The sequence below is a fragment of the Colletotrichum aenigma genome, assembly GCF_013390185.1.
Source record: "Colletotrichum aenigma strain Cg56 chromosome Unknown KSG_Cg56_contig02, whole genome shotgun sequence".
Taxonomy (NCBI): domain Eukaryota; kingdom Fungi; phylum Ascomycota; class Sordariomycetes; order Glomerellales; family Glomerellaceae; genus Colletotrichum; species Colletotrichum aenigma.
The window spans coordinates 5,669,313-5,681,969 of record NW_023500908.1 but is presented as its reverse complement, the minus strand read 5'-3'; the positions used below and the strand labels follow the sequence as shown (position 1 = coordinate 5,681,969).

At 54.3% G+C, this 12,657-nt stretch overlaps 4 protein-coding genes across 4 annotated transcripts; 3 read left to right on the top strand and 1 right to left on the bottom strand.

The window, feature by feature from the left end:
• Window positions 1-2,249: 2,249 nt before the first annotated feature.
• CGCA056_v003546 (putative phosphatase) lies at window positions 2,250-3,083 on the top strand (the record flags this gene model as incomplete). The annotated part of the gene is made up of 2 exons (XM_037318803.1): window positions 2,250-2,799; window positions 2,863-3,083. The coding sequence occupies 2 exons, from the start codon at window positions 2,250-2,252 to the stop codon at window positions 3,081-3,083; spliced, it is 771 nt and encodes a 256-aa protein (XP_037182694.1).
• A 502-nt stretch (window positions 3,084-3,585) lies between these two features.
• On the bottom strand, window positions 3,586-5,454 carry cct5 (T-complex protein 1 subunit epsilon; the record flags this gene model as incomplete). Its single annotated transcript, XM_037318802.1, has 5 exons — window positions 3,586-4,047; window positions 4,096-5,212; window positions 5,270-5,318; window positions 5,374-5,391; window positions 5,445-5,454. The coding sequence occupies 5 exons, from the start codon at window positions 5,452-5,454 to the stop codon at window positions 3,586-3,588; spliced, it is 1,656 nt and encodes a 551-aa protein (XP_037182695.1).
• A 594-nt stretch (window positions 5,455-6,048) lies between these two features.
• On the top strand, window positions 6,049-8,634 carry HBS1L (HBS1-like protein; the record flags this gene model as incomplete). The annotated part of the gene is made up of 4 exons (XM_037318801.1): window positions 6,049-6,349; window positions 6,437-7,129; window positions 7,180-7,380; window positions 7,430-8,634. 4 exons carry the CDS (start codon window positions 6,049-6,051, stop codon window positions 8,632-8,634), a joined length of 2,400 nt encoding a protein of 799 aa, XP_037182696.1.
• Window positions 8,635-10,358: 1,724 nt separating this feature from the next.
• grp78 (Endoplasmic reticulum chaperone BiP) lies at window positions 10,359-12,657 on the top strand (the record flags this gene model as incomplete). Its single annotated transcript, XM_037318800.1, has 5 exons — window positions 10,359-10,499; window positions 10,609-10,681; window positions 10,761-10,872; window positions 10,927-12,415; window positions 12,472-12,657. 5 exons carry the CDS (start codon window positions 10,359-10,361, stop codon window positions 12,655-12,657), a joined length of 2,001 nt encoding a protein of 666 aa, XP_037182689.1.

The window sequence follows — 12,657 nt, the reverse complement described above, 5'->3', positions numbered from 1 at the left end:
GGCAGCAGTGACTCTTTCTGATTTCCATATAAGCAAGAGAAACGGTGGAACTAATCCATGAGGCGGACATGGAGATGGCATTGGTTTGGATCTGATGTCTGAAGATGTAAAGGGGGGCTTTTTAGGGCAATCCAGGGGCATATATCTTGCCTAACGTGTTATTTTTGAGAGCGAGGCCCGTTACCGGAGAGCTTTTTCAAATGAGGCAGACTCTGCCGATGTCGAGAGTTGGCTGACGTTGATCTGAGCTGGATCGTTTTATTATTTAAGAGCCAGGGCAACGCTGGTGACGGGTTGCCTCCGCACAATAGGCGGGGACCCTCTGCGATCAGTTATCTCTACAACGCTGGGATGCAGAGAAATCAGGCTAGCTTCAGGTAGACTACGTACACTTGCATCTTTATCGGCTTCTCGTCCAGGTATACTGTATACCTGAGAATATCTAATGGACATGAGCGATGAAGAACGACCAGACCGACTTGGCTTGAGTCCGTCTTTCAAATTCACCCGAAAGAACCAGCAAGCTTTGTGCTTGCACTCGTATAGCTAAGAGAACCGATGAAATAACGATCTTTCTCTCCCTATATTTGGCTTGCTGTAAAAAGACCGAACCTCGAGGTAGTCCTCGACATCTCAAATAAGCTTTTCTGCTCGAATTCTTAAAAGGTTGGCCGTCGTGATAGGACGAAAAACATTTGCGCCTGTAAAAACGAATTACGTTGTGGTCCTTTGTGGTAGAATATATAACCTCGCAGTTCTGTCTTAGTCTGCCCCTGCCCCTGGTTCATACACAAGTGGAATAAACACAAGAGACATACCTCAAATCTTTAGGGTCCGTTGAAGTGACTTCGTTGGAGAGGACCAGTCCAAGTCTCTCAACCAGAGCATAGCTCAACAGAAGGATACGAATCGGCTCCGATTGAGGTCTTACAAAGGGAACGATAATTGATCCATCTTTCGGCTTGCGATGTACAGCATGATAATTTATACGAGGCAGACTGCCAGAGCAAACAGTAACTGTCGTTGAAGTCTCTCCGCTCATTAGTATGCTTTCCTGGATTCGCTAAATTTGACGCCGCGTGTTATTTTGCGAGGTTTTAGTGCGCCAAAGACAGCAGCAGGGAGCGCTTCACGTTGCCTGTCTTGGCCGACGAAACATTAGTATTTGATTCGATCTCCCGAGCTACAATGCCCGAGTAATCGTTTATCACACCAAGTAAATGAAAGACGATGCAGATAACTGAGAACTGTTATGAATCTGTTTGGAAACTTCCTCGGCTTGGCTTTCGGGCTTCGTTTGGGACTTCACCGTTTTGAAAGCAAACTTCAGCGGCCATTTAGCGGCCAAATTGTTCGTAAACTCAAAGCCCGAACTCACAATCTGCCTGTTTATCCTCATTCTCACCTGACAGCTTCAGTGAGTCACTCCATCTTCCGGGCTAGTTCGAAATCTCGGCAACCTGACCAATTTCAAACATCGCGCACCAGCTCAATTGTATAAGTTGCCGCAAGCAGTAACTCCGTCGCAACGAAGTCGGCCCTTGATCTCGGCAACAAGTCAGCTCGCCTCAATTGATAAGCCGTTCCCCCCTGCCCCGCCCAACCACTCCGGACGGCGCCAGACGGGTGTGTCCCACATTTCGCCCCGGTCATCGGCGCCGCAGCGCTACGGTCGGTGCAGCGGGCCAGCGTCCTTGGCTCTAAGCCAGCACACCCGCTGTAAGCTGCGCTGCGCTGCGCTGCGAGTTTCCTCTCCTGTCGTTTGAGTCATTTTGCGAGAAGATTCTTGTCCCGCCATGATGCCGGTGGAAAGAACATCCGCTTTTGGCTATCCATGGATGTCTGGTGTGTGTGAGGTGTGCACTGGCGCCGTGGACCCTGACTCCAGTGTCCGCCGCCGCCGCAGCCAACGCCGCTTCGCCCCAACCAAGGAATTTTTCCGAGGACGGGGGAGCCATTACGTAGTTGTCTCGAGACCGCGTGCTTTTATCATTGGATCGTGAATCACGCAGTCATCCACACCGAGCACCGGAGGTTTTGTAACGTTTAGAAAGTGAACAAATAAACCACATCGCCAGCCTTTTCCCGCAACCTTCAAGGTGTTTGTTTTTCTTTCCCCAGAACTTTACCCCGCCTGTCTCACAACTTCATCTGTCTCACCAACATCAAACCCCTCCAAGTCAATTGCATGTCATAGAACCGACATCTCACCACTCAGAAACTTCTCGACATCGCCAATCTCATCAACCATGCCTGTCCAAATCCACCTCGTCCGCCACGCCCAGGGCTTCCACAACCTCAACGTCGAGAACGAGGCTATCCGCGACCCCCTCCTCACAGACAAGGGCAAGCAGCAATGCGCCGACCTCCGCGCCGCCTTCCCCCACCACTCCAAGCTCACCCACCTCGTGGCCTCCCCGCTGCGCCGCACCCTGCACACCTGCCTCCTCGGCTTCGGCCCCGAAGACGGACACCTGGGCAAGGTCATTGCCCTGCCCGAGGTCCAGGAGGTCTCGGATGCCCCGTGTGACACCGGCTCCGCCGTCTCTGAGATTGAGAGTGAGTTCGAGGGCAAGGTGGACTTCAGCCGGGTGCCCGAGGACTGGACGGAGAAGAAGAACCCTGAGAGCAGGTGGGAGCCGACGTTGGAGAAGCTCGAGGTCAGAGCTGCGGAGGCGAGGAGGGCTTTGAGGGAGATCGCCGGTGGTGTCGAGGGGGATGCGCAGATTGTCGTTGTCACTCACGGCGGTTTCTTGCACTTTTTGACAAACGACTTTCACGGAGTCCCTGCTGGAAAAGGTACGTTTTCTCCCTGACGTTCATGAGAGCTGTTGCCGGACGGTCTTGCTAATGAGCTTGCAGCGACTGGGTGGGAGAACACCGAGTACAGATCGTACAACTTTGCCGACAGCACCGGCAAGGACGAGAAGGCGCTGTTGACCGAGACGCAGGAGAGCTGGAACCGTCGCCAGGGCGAGAAGACTCGTCCTACGCCTGAGGAACAGGCTGAGCTGCAGCGGGTGTTCTACAGAGACATGGAGCCGTACCTGAAGTACACTGCTGAGAGAGGCTGGATGCAGTAGACGGGTTTAGACAAGATGAGTAAAATTCGCATAGAGTAGACGGCATGCATTGGAATAGACCAGACATGGCAAATGACTTAGAATACCATGACATTACTCTGCTCGGCTTCGTGAGAGGTTGACGCCAGTGTGTTCTGTGCCAATTCTCCAACTAAATCAACTCTTCCGTGTCCTCGGAACTCATGTTACAATAACGGTCAAGATCTAGCCCGATAATCGGTCTCATAAATACTTGCCAACCTAAAACTCATTCGATATACACGAAACATTCGTGGTGGGTAAACCGGGACGTTGAATCAAGAAATCGCTGGCATCGTCTTCCACCGAGCATACTCTTAGACTTAGTAAACCGTGGAATGCCGGTTGGGGAAATTCGAGGACTGGTATTGGTCTCGACATTGGGGCCTCTCTATTTGCATAGTACAAAGCTTGGTATAATCCCAAACACCACTGACCCGTCTAGAACCTTTTTTCCGTTCATCATCATTTTTACTTTAAATCTTTAAAAGTCCTCCTCGCCAGACCCGGCGATGATGACGTTGTTGACCTTCAATACCATTCGGCATAATTGCGTCGCCAGCATGAGCTGCTGTCTCTTGCTGATGAGGGGGTCGATAACGAAGGCGTCCTTCATGTCGTTGCTGCCACGGTTCATGCAGTCAACACCAAGCTTTCCGCGGTCGGCAGGACTGGCCTTGACCTGCTGGCTCTTCACCTCGGCCAGAGTGGCGATAGGGTTGAGACCGCTGTTCTCGGCCAGGGCCATGGGAACGGCGTCCAGGGCCTCGGCGAAGGCACGCATGGCGTACTGCTCGAGACCAGGAGTCTTGGTGGCGGCATCCTCGACCGCCAGAGAGCAGGCAATCTCGGCGGCACCACCACCGTAGACAACGCGGTTATCCTTAACCAGGTTGCGCACGACACAGAGGGCGTCGTGGAGAGAGCGCTTGGCCTCGTCGATGATCTGAATTATGTTAGTTGGAGGTTGTCGCTCAAGGTCCGTTTAGCTTACCATCTTGTTGCTACCGCGGACGAAGACAGTCACCGCGCGAGTGTTGGCGCACTCCTCAATAACCAGCATCTTCTCTCTTGTTGTGCCAAAGGTCATCTCTCTGACGCGGCCAGCGGTACCAAGCTTCTCGGGCTTGAGGTCCTCAAATCTGGGCACAATGCGGCCGTTCGTTGCAATAGCCACCAGCTCGATCTCGGGGCCACCAACCCACCTCACGGCAGGGAGATCGTTCTGAAGAAGAAGGTGGTTGGCCTCGTCGTCGAAACCCCATTGGCAAAGTGCCAGGTTGGCGCCGGCGTCCTTAATCTGCTGAATCATTTCAATAAACTTCTCCCTCTCGTAGTTCTGGAGCTTCTTGAACTCCTCGACGCTGGTGATGTCCAGCTTGTGCTTGGTCTTGGGCTTGGGGGGCTCAAAGGCGCAGGTAAGGATGGCGATCTTGGCATCCTTGACCTCTGAGGGCATCTGGGGGTGGGAAAAGTCCTTGTCGATAATGACACCCTTGACGAGCATAGAGTCCTCCAGAGCTCCTCCAACCTTGCCGTCGACCTTGATCAGCTCGAAGTCAACGTCTCTACGTTCCAGGTCGGCAACGGACAGGACGGCGTCCACTGCGATCTTGGAGAACTGGTCGTGCGCCTTGGAGACGATCTTGCTGCCCAAACTTGTCCGTGCCACCTTCAACAGGTTTACTGTCTCCTCCTTTGTGAACTCGATAGTGTCTGAGATCTTGTCAAGCTCCGATACGGCGATGTCGCAGGCCTGGTCGTATCCGTCGGCGATACGGATAGGGTGAATGCCCTTGTCGATAAGCTCCGCCGCCTGCTCCAGCAGAGCTCCGGCCAGAACAACGACACCGGTAGTACCGTCACCAATCTCGTCATCCTGAGACTTGGACAGCTCTACCAGCAGCTTGGCGACGTGGTTGGAGATCTCCATCTGTTGCAGAATCGTAGCACCGTCGTTCGTCACTGTGATGTCTCCATCGGGGGAAATGAGGATCTTGTCGAGACCGCGGGGGCCCAGGGAAGTCTTGACGATGTTCGCGACCGTTCGGGCGGCGAGAATGTGGTTCTTGACGGCCTCGTTGCCATATTGTCTCTTCTTCTTTCCCTGACTGCGGGGTGTGAGCTATAGCTTCGTTTTTGGAACGACGGCACTGTGCAAGACGTACTCTCTGACGACGATGAAAGGACGGCCCTGTTCGTCCTTCGTCACGACCGCTTTGTATCAAATATCAGTATGGTACTCGAAGCTCGTAGTCGCCGCGTGGCTTACCGTTGGCCATATCCAAGTCTAGATACTTTTGTTAGCTGAAGTCAATAATTCAGGGGCGGACTGCTGCATACTCAACGCCATGGTGAAGGTCGTCGCACGTTACTGGGGGAATCCGGATGGAAGTGCGATTCAACTGGAAGTGACGCCGGGGAAATCGAGGTATCGTGGGTTGAGGGGGGTTGAGCTCCAAGGACCGGGACCTGGTGGACCAAAATTTCTGAATAATTGGTGGTGCCTGCCATACTGGGGGACCCGCGACCAGAAGCTTCGGTGGTCGGCGCTGGGATAATCCGGGAGCTCACCGCCTGGCGGGCGGCGGCGTAGCCTGCCCAAACACCCTACTGCAGTGGTTGGTTGAGCGCATCCAGGTGCCAGGCGCCAGAGGTACCCCGCCATGGACGTCTTGCCCCTCCATGACAATGGCAGGCCCCACGCATCCCATCTCCATTACCAGCACAAGTGCCGTCATTTCCAATCTTCCGGAGATAGCTCAGGTCGCAATTCAAACCACAACTTTTCCCACGAAAAAGTCAGCGCAACCCGGCATGCAATAACGACTTGTTTCTCCAATTACTCATTGCTGCTTTAAAAACGTTCGCTCTTCCCTTCCACCCTCTGCGTCCATCTCCCTTCTTCAACCCACCCTCAGAAGAGTCACTCACACACTCGTCCACCATGTCGCGCCACCAGGCAGTCCGCAATCTCGACTACGAGGAGGTCCTCGATGAGTATGACGCAGACGACTACGAAGATGAGAATGAAGGCGAGCAGCTCAGCGCAGAGGACCGTCAGGCCATGGCCGAAGGCACTCAGTTCGTGCGCAGCTCCCTAGGCTCTGACGCCGACAAAGTCACCACACAACAAATCCAGGATGCACTCTGGCACTACTTCTATGACATCGAAAAGTCGGTCTCTTACCTCAAGAAGAAGTTCATCGATCCGCCCCCAAAGCAGGAGCCCAAGAAGACCAAAGATGGTGAGTCGGTTTAGTTTCCTTTGTTATTTTTTTCTCCTTCTGCTTTTTGTCAGGCACCGGCAGTAGCAGACATTGAGTGTTCGGCAGATGGCATGGGTTTATGGTCGTGGGACGACGAGGTCTTGGATGATGCTGTGTCCGATTCGCATGCAGGGTACCCAGTTCCCAGGATTGCCTCCTTGACTGCCGCAAGCTACTTCCACGGGATCTCTTGGATGGGCGTTCCTCAATCCCGGCAGGCTATCTTGACCCCCCCTCAACCCCTTCCGGGCGGTCTGCTTGGTGGCGGAGAGGGCCCCAAACTCTCCAAGCTACAAGCACTGGCAGCTGCGCGTAAGAAGAAGACGGATGTCAAGAAGGATGACGACAAAGTCGATCGCGCTGAGAAGCGCATGTCTTCCTTGGCAATCACTGAGCCGTCATCGAAGGAGAGTGGTTCGGGCCTCCTGGCCAAACGGCAGAAGCTATCTGGAGAGTCGACACCCCAACCATCGGTCACCTCTCAACTTCAAACCTCATCCTCGGACGCGCCATCTGGAATGGACGTCGACCTGGCGCAGGAAACGCCAGCGGGGAATGATGAACTGACCCAGGATGACTGCTTCGTGGTGCCATCAACGAGACCGTCCGCCTTTGCTCAGACGCTCTTCGGACCAAGCCAGAACTCTGCCGACGCCTCTCAAACCTACAGCATGCCGTACACGACCTCGTCGTCCTTCGTGCCCAGTGCTTTCACCCAGCCAAGCCCTGATGACATCGTGCTCGCTGCCCAGGCGAAAGGTTCGCGATTTGCGACAACACAGTAAGACGCTAACTCTAATAACTTTTAGCGGGCAACAAATTCGACGCCGCTGCCGCCAAGAGCGCAACCAAGAAAGTGGCCGCCAAATCGAAGGCCAACGAGGCTCCTGCTGGTGAGATGAAGCAGTTGCAGCTTGACGATTCAGCAGCACCCAAGGATAAGAAGCTCGACGTGCTGAAGGAGTTTGAGAAGAGCGACAACAAAAGAAGTGCAAGTTTCGTCGTGGTTGGTATGTACTTCTCGCCTCACTTTCTCGAAATACACCTAACAGATTACAGGCCACGTCGATGCAGGAAAGAGTACCCTCATGGGCAGGTTACTGCTGGAGCTCAAGTTTGTTGAGCAACACCTGATCGACCGGTATCGTCGACAGGGAGAGAAGATTGGCAAGGCATCGTTTGCACTTGCGTGGGTGATGGACCAGAGAGAGGAGGAGCGCGAGCGTGGCGTCACCATTGACATCGCCACAAATCAGTTCGAAACCGACAAGACACGCTTTACGATCCTCGACGCCCCTGGACACAGGGACTTTGTTCCCAATATGATTGCTGGAGCCAGTCAGGCAGACTTCGCAATCCTTGTCATCGACGCCAACACGGGAGCTTTCGAGAAGGGCCTGAAGGGACAAACCCGAGAGCATGCCCTGCTTCTACGCAGTCTGGGCGTGCAGAGGGTCATCGTCGCCGTCAATAAGCTTGACATGGTCGGTTGGTCCAAGGACCGATTCGATGAGATTTCAGAACAGGTCACCGGTTTTATGAAGGGCAACGGTTTTCAACTCAAGAACGTTACCTTCGTTCCCATTTCAGGACTCAACGGCGACAACCTGGTGACAATGCCAGAAGACGAGGCGCTGTCATGGTACACGGGGCCAACGTTGATCGAGGCGTTGGAAGACTCAGAACCAATGACGAGAGCGCTCCAGAAGCCATTCCGCATGTCGATATCAGAGATTTTCCGGTCTCAGCAAAGCCAGCTGACAGTGGCTGGTCGGATAGAGTCCGGCACAGTACAGACCGGGGAGTCGCTCATCGTGCAGCCCAGCGGCGAAACAGCCTCAATACGATCGATCGATGTGGACTCGGAGCCGCAAGAATGGGCGGTGGCTGGCCAGAGCGTAAATATCGGTCTGTACGGAATCGACCCAATTCACGTGCGCGTGGGCGACATCATCAGCACCAAGGCAGCACCCATCGACACAAGCGACACACTGACAATGAAGGTGCTGGCATTCGACCACTTAATGCCGCAGCCAGTGGACGTTCACCGTGGTCGTCTGCACGCCGCCGGCCGAATTGAGGCTATTCCAGCCGTGCTGGACAAGGTCACAGGCGTAACTGTCAAGAAGAACCCCAAGATCGTGCAGCCTGCGAAGGTTGCGCGGGTGGTCGTCAGGCTAGAGTCCAAGGTGCCTTTGGAAGCAGGACAGAGAGTGGTATTGAGAAGCGGTGGCGAGACAATTGCCGCAGGGCTGCTCGAGTAAACGGTGAAGAATCAGAAGAAGAAACGTGTCATGGTCGCGAATGGTTTGGTATTTTCGGCATTTGTGTGGAATAAGGACGCAATGCATGGCGTGCGAGAGCGAAAACGGGTGCTAGTTGAGGCTCCATTAGAGTTGAGCGCTGAAAATAGAGTTGCCTGCAAGTTCTGTCTGAGGGCAGCCAATGAGAACATGTCTATCCATAGAAGAACACAGTTTGAACACCTTGCAGGAACCATGTAGTCTGATGCCAGGGCCATGGCCATCTCGTCCCAAGTGAAAGGATTGCTGACATGGAACTTCAGCTGTGATTTGCCAATATTGATATGTGTCCGTTGTCTGCCTGCTCGTCAGCGTTTCCCCCGAGCGACTTGTCAACTTCACAGTATGCTGAAGTGGCTCCGAGGTTTTAGGCTACAAAGAAGCGACTGGAGGGAAATGACGCCGTCGTGCTCCATCCTAGTGCACCCCTCTCTCGCATTCGACCGTTGTCCACGCCCCGTGGCCCTCTCGGGAGAGCATGGGCCAGCAGCCAAAGCTCAACCCCTGCCTTTTGCCCCCTCCATTTAGCCCCCCTCATCTCAGGCAGAAGACGGGATGGCACTGCTTCAGGCACCTTAAGTGAGGTAAGGTCCTCGCATGTGCGCCTTACAGTGAAGGGCAGTTCAGGGGGCAGGGTAAAATAGAGTGGCCCATCTCCCATTTTCCGCCTTGCCGCCGCGCCGCCCCCACCGCAAGTAAGTGGTGGGAATATTCTGGAAAGCTTTGGAGGCATTGAACTGTGTTCCGCAATGGGCATTCGTAGTAATCAAGTTGAGGCCACTCTGTTCGTTTCTGGGTTGGAAGCTGCTTGTATGTAACCAAAGTCAGGAGGAGGCGAATGTGATATTAGATTTGATGCAACGCATTGAATGGGGTCTTTGCCATCGGCCTTTCATTGTTGGAAATGCGCACTATCGTGAGCCACTTTCCCGCCATCCAGGTTCAGACAAAGAGTCAGTCGTATTTGGAGACATTGCGGCGGCGTGGAAAGTCACAGAAGCAAGCTGGCAAGCACCTGCCAGAATGAAGAGGAAAGGCCACGTTCAAGAGTTCCCAGCCGTCCAGGGGGGAGGGGACACAGACTCCATCTGCAATCGAAATCTCCAGAATCGCAGCCTTCGTGGGGCAGAAGGGACCCCGGTAAAGTGACGGCAGCCAGCGCGGCAGCGGTGAGGCGCTTGCTTTGACTCCCGTGGCTAGGTAGGTAGGGGAAGGCTTCGTACTGTCATCTCTCACTGTGCTTACCCAACGGAGAGTGGTCTCCCGAGATCCACTCTCGTCCCTAAATGTCCGCATTAGCGCATCTCGATACAGCTGCACCAAGGGACCACACAGTGCTGAATCAGCGCAAGCACGCCTCTGGAAGGAAGGTACCCCTGTCACGTGTGGCGCCTAGCAAGAGGAAATCTGGCCTTTTGTGCAATCTGGACACCTCAACTTTTTTTTGGAGGAGGCCGTTCATAAAGGCAGCTATCTTTCCCTTCCACCACCGCTCTTCCAACCCTCTCCAATTCAACCACTGCAAATCACCTCAATTCCATTGGGTGTGTCGCTAGAAGGTAGAATCCGGAAAACCTTCCATCGCGCGTCTTTTACAGACATCTTTTCTTCTTCTTTCAATTCTGTCAGCTGCAAAGCTTCGATTCGCGCACCTGGGGAGCTTCACGACCCCAACTCCAACCACCATGTCGAGAACACGCAACTCGATGGCCTTGGGCTTCGGCCTCCTGGCCTGGATGTGTCTCCTCTTCTCCCCTCTGGCTTTTGTCCAGTCGGTTCAGGCTCAGGCTCCCGATTCTGAGAACTACGGCACTGTCATCGGTATTGTAAGTTGGACCCACTTTTCCACCAAACATTGTACAACATCACGACGATGTACCTTTCAGAACCAAATCATCACAACACCGCAACAATAACTAATAGATCTATGCTCAGGATCTTGGAACTACCTACAGCGCTGTTGGGGTTCTCCAAAAGGGAAAAGTCGAGATTCTGGCCAACGATCAAGGTTAGTTTCGTCGAAATCGGACTTGGTTTCGATTTTTGGCAGATTTTAGAACATTTTGGCTGACATGATGGGCCGACAGGAAACCGTATCACCCCGTCTTACGTCGCTTTCACCGAGGAGGAGAGACTTGTCGGTGACGCTGCCAAGAACCAGGCCGCGGCCAACCCCCACAACACCATCTTTGACATTAAGTAAGTTGCTGCAAAGCCGCACCCATACATGATTCATACTAACTCGGCTCTCAGGCGTTTGATCGGCCAGAAGTTCACCGAGAAGGCTGTCCAGTCCGACATCAAGCACTTCCCCTACAAGGTTGTTGAGAAGGATGGCAAGCCCGTTGTCAAGGTCGAGGTTGGCGGCTCTCAGAAGACCTACACCCCCGAGGAGGTCTCTGCCATGATTCTGGGCAAGATGAAGGAGGTCGCCGAGTCCTACCTGGGCAAGAAGGTTACCCACGCCGTCGTTACTGTCCCTGCCTACTTCAACGACAACCAGCGCCAGGCCACCAAGGATGCCGGTACCATTGCCGGTCTTAACGTCCTTCGCATTGTCAACGAGCCCACTGCCGCCGCTATTGCCTACGGTCTTGACAAGACCGGCAAGGAGAGCCAGATTCTTGTCTACGATCTTGGTGGTGGTACCTTCGATGTCTCCCTGCTCTCCATTGACCAGGGTGTCTTCGAGGTTTTGGCTACTGCTGGTGACACCCACTTGGGTGGTGAGGATTTCGACCAGCGCCTCATCAACTACTTCGCCAAGTCCTACAACAAGAAGAACAGCGTTGACGTTACCAAGGACCCCAAGGCCATGGGTAAGCTGAAGCGCGAGGCCGAGAAGGCCAAGCGCACGCTCTCTTCTCAGATGTCCACCCGCATTGAGATCGAGGCCTTCTTCGAGGGCAAGGACTTCTCCGAGACCCTCACCCGCGCCAAGTTCGAGGAGCTCAACATGGATCTCTTCAAGAAGACCCTGAAGCCCGTCGAGCAGGTGCTCAAGGACGCCAAGGTCAAGAAGGAGGATGTTGACGACATCGTTCTCGTCGGTGGCTCCACTCGTATTCCCAAGGTTGTCTCCCTTATTGAGGAGTACTTCGGCGGAAAGAAGGCTTCCAAGGGCATCAACCCCGACGAGGCTGTCGCTTTCGGTGCCGCTGTTCAGGGTGGTGTTCTCTCCGGTGAGGAGGGTACTGAGGACATCGTTCTCATGGACGTCAACCCCTTGACCCTTGGTATTGAGACCACTGGAGGTGTCATGACCAAGCTTATCCAGCGCAACACTCCTATCCCTACCCGCAAGAGCCAGATCTTCTCGACCGCCGCTGACAACCAGCCCGTCGTCCTGATCCAGGTCTACGAGGGTGAGCGTTCCCTGACCAAGGACAACAACTTGCTTGGCAAGTTCGAGCTCACTGGCATTCCCCCCGCCCCCCGTGGTGTCCCTCAGGTCGAGGTCTCTTTTGAGCTCGATGCCAACGGTATTCTCAAGGTCTCTGCCCACGACAAGGGCACTGGCAAGCAGGAGTCCATCACCATTACCAATGACAAGGGTCGTCTCACCCAGGAGGAGATTGACCGCATGGTCGAGGAGGCTGAGAAGTACGCTGAGGAGGACAAGGCTACCCGCGAGCGCATTGAGGCTCGCAACGGCCTTGAGAACTACGCTTTCTCCCTCAAGAACCAGGTTAACGACGAGGAGGGTCTTGGTGGCAAGATTGACGACGAGGACAAGGAGACCGTAAGTTTACCCAACTCACCACAAGCACGCCTGCAGAACACTAACTCTACTTCCAGATCCTTGAGGCCGTCAAGGAGACCACTGACTGGCTCGACGAGAACGGCGCCACTGCTTCCACCGAGGACTTGGAGGAGCAGAAGGAGAAGCTGTCCAACGTTGCCTACCCCATCACCTCCAAGATGTACCAGGGCGCTGGTGGCGCTGGCGGCGAGGATGAGCCTCCCAGCCACGACGAGCTCTGA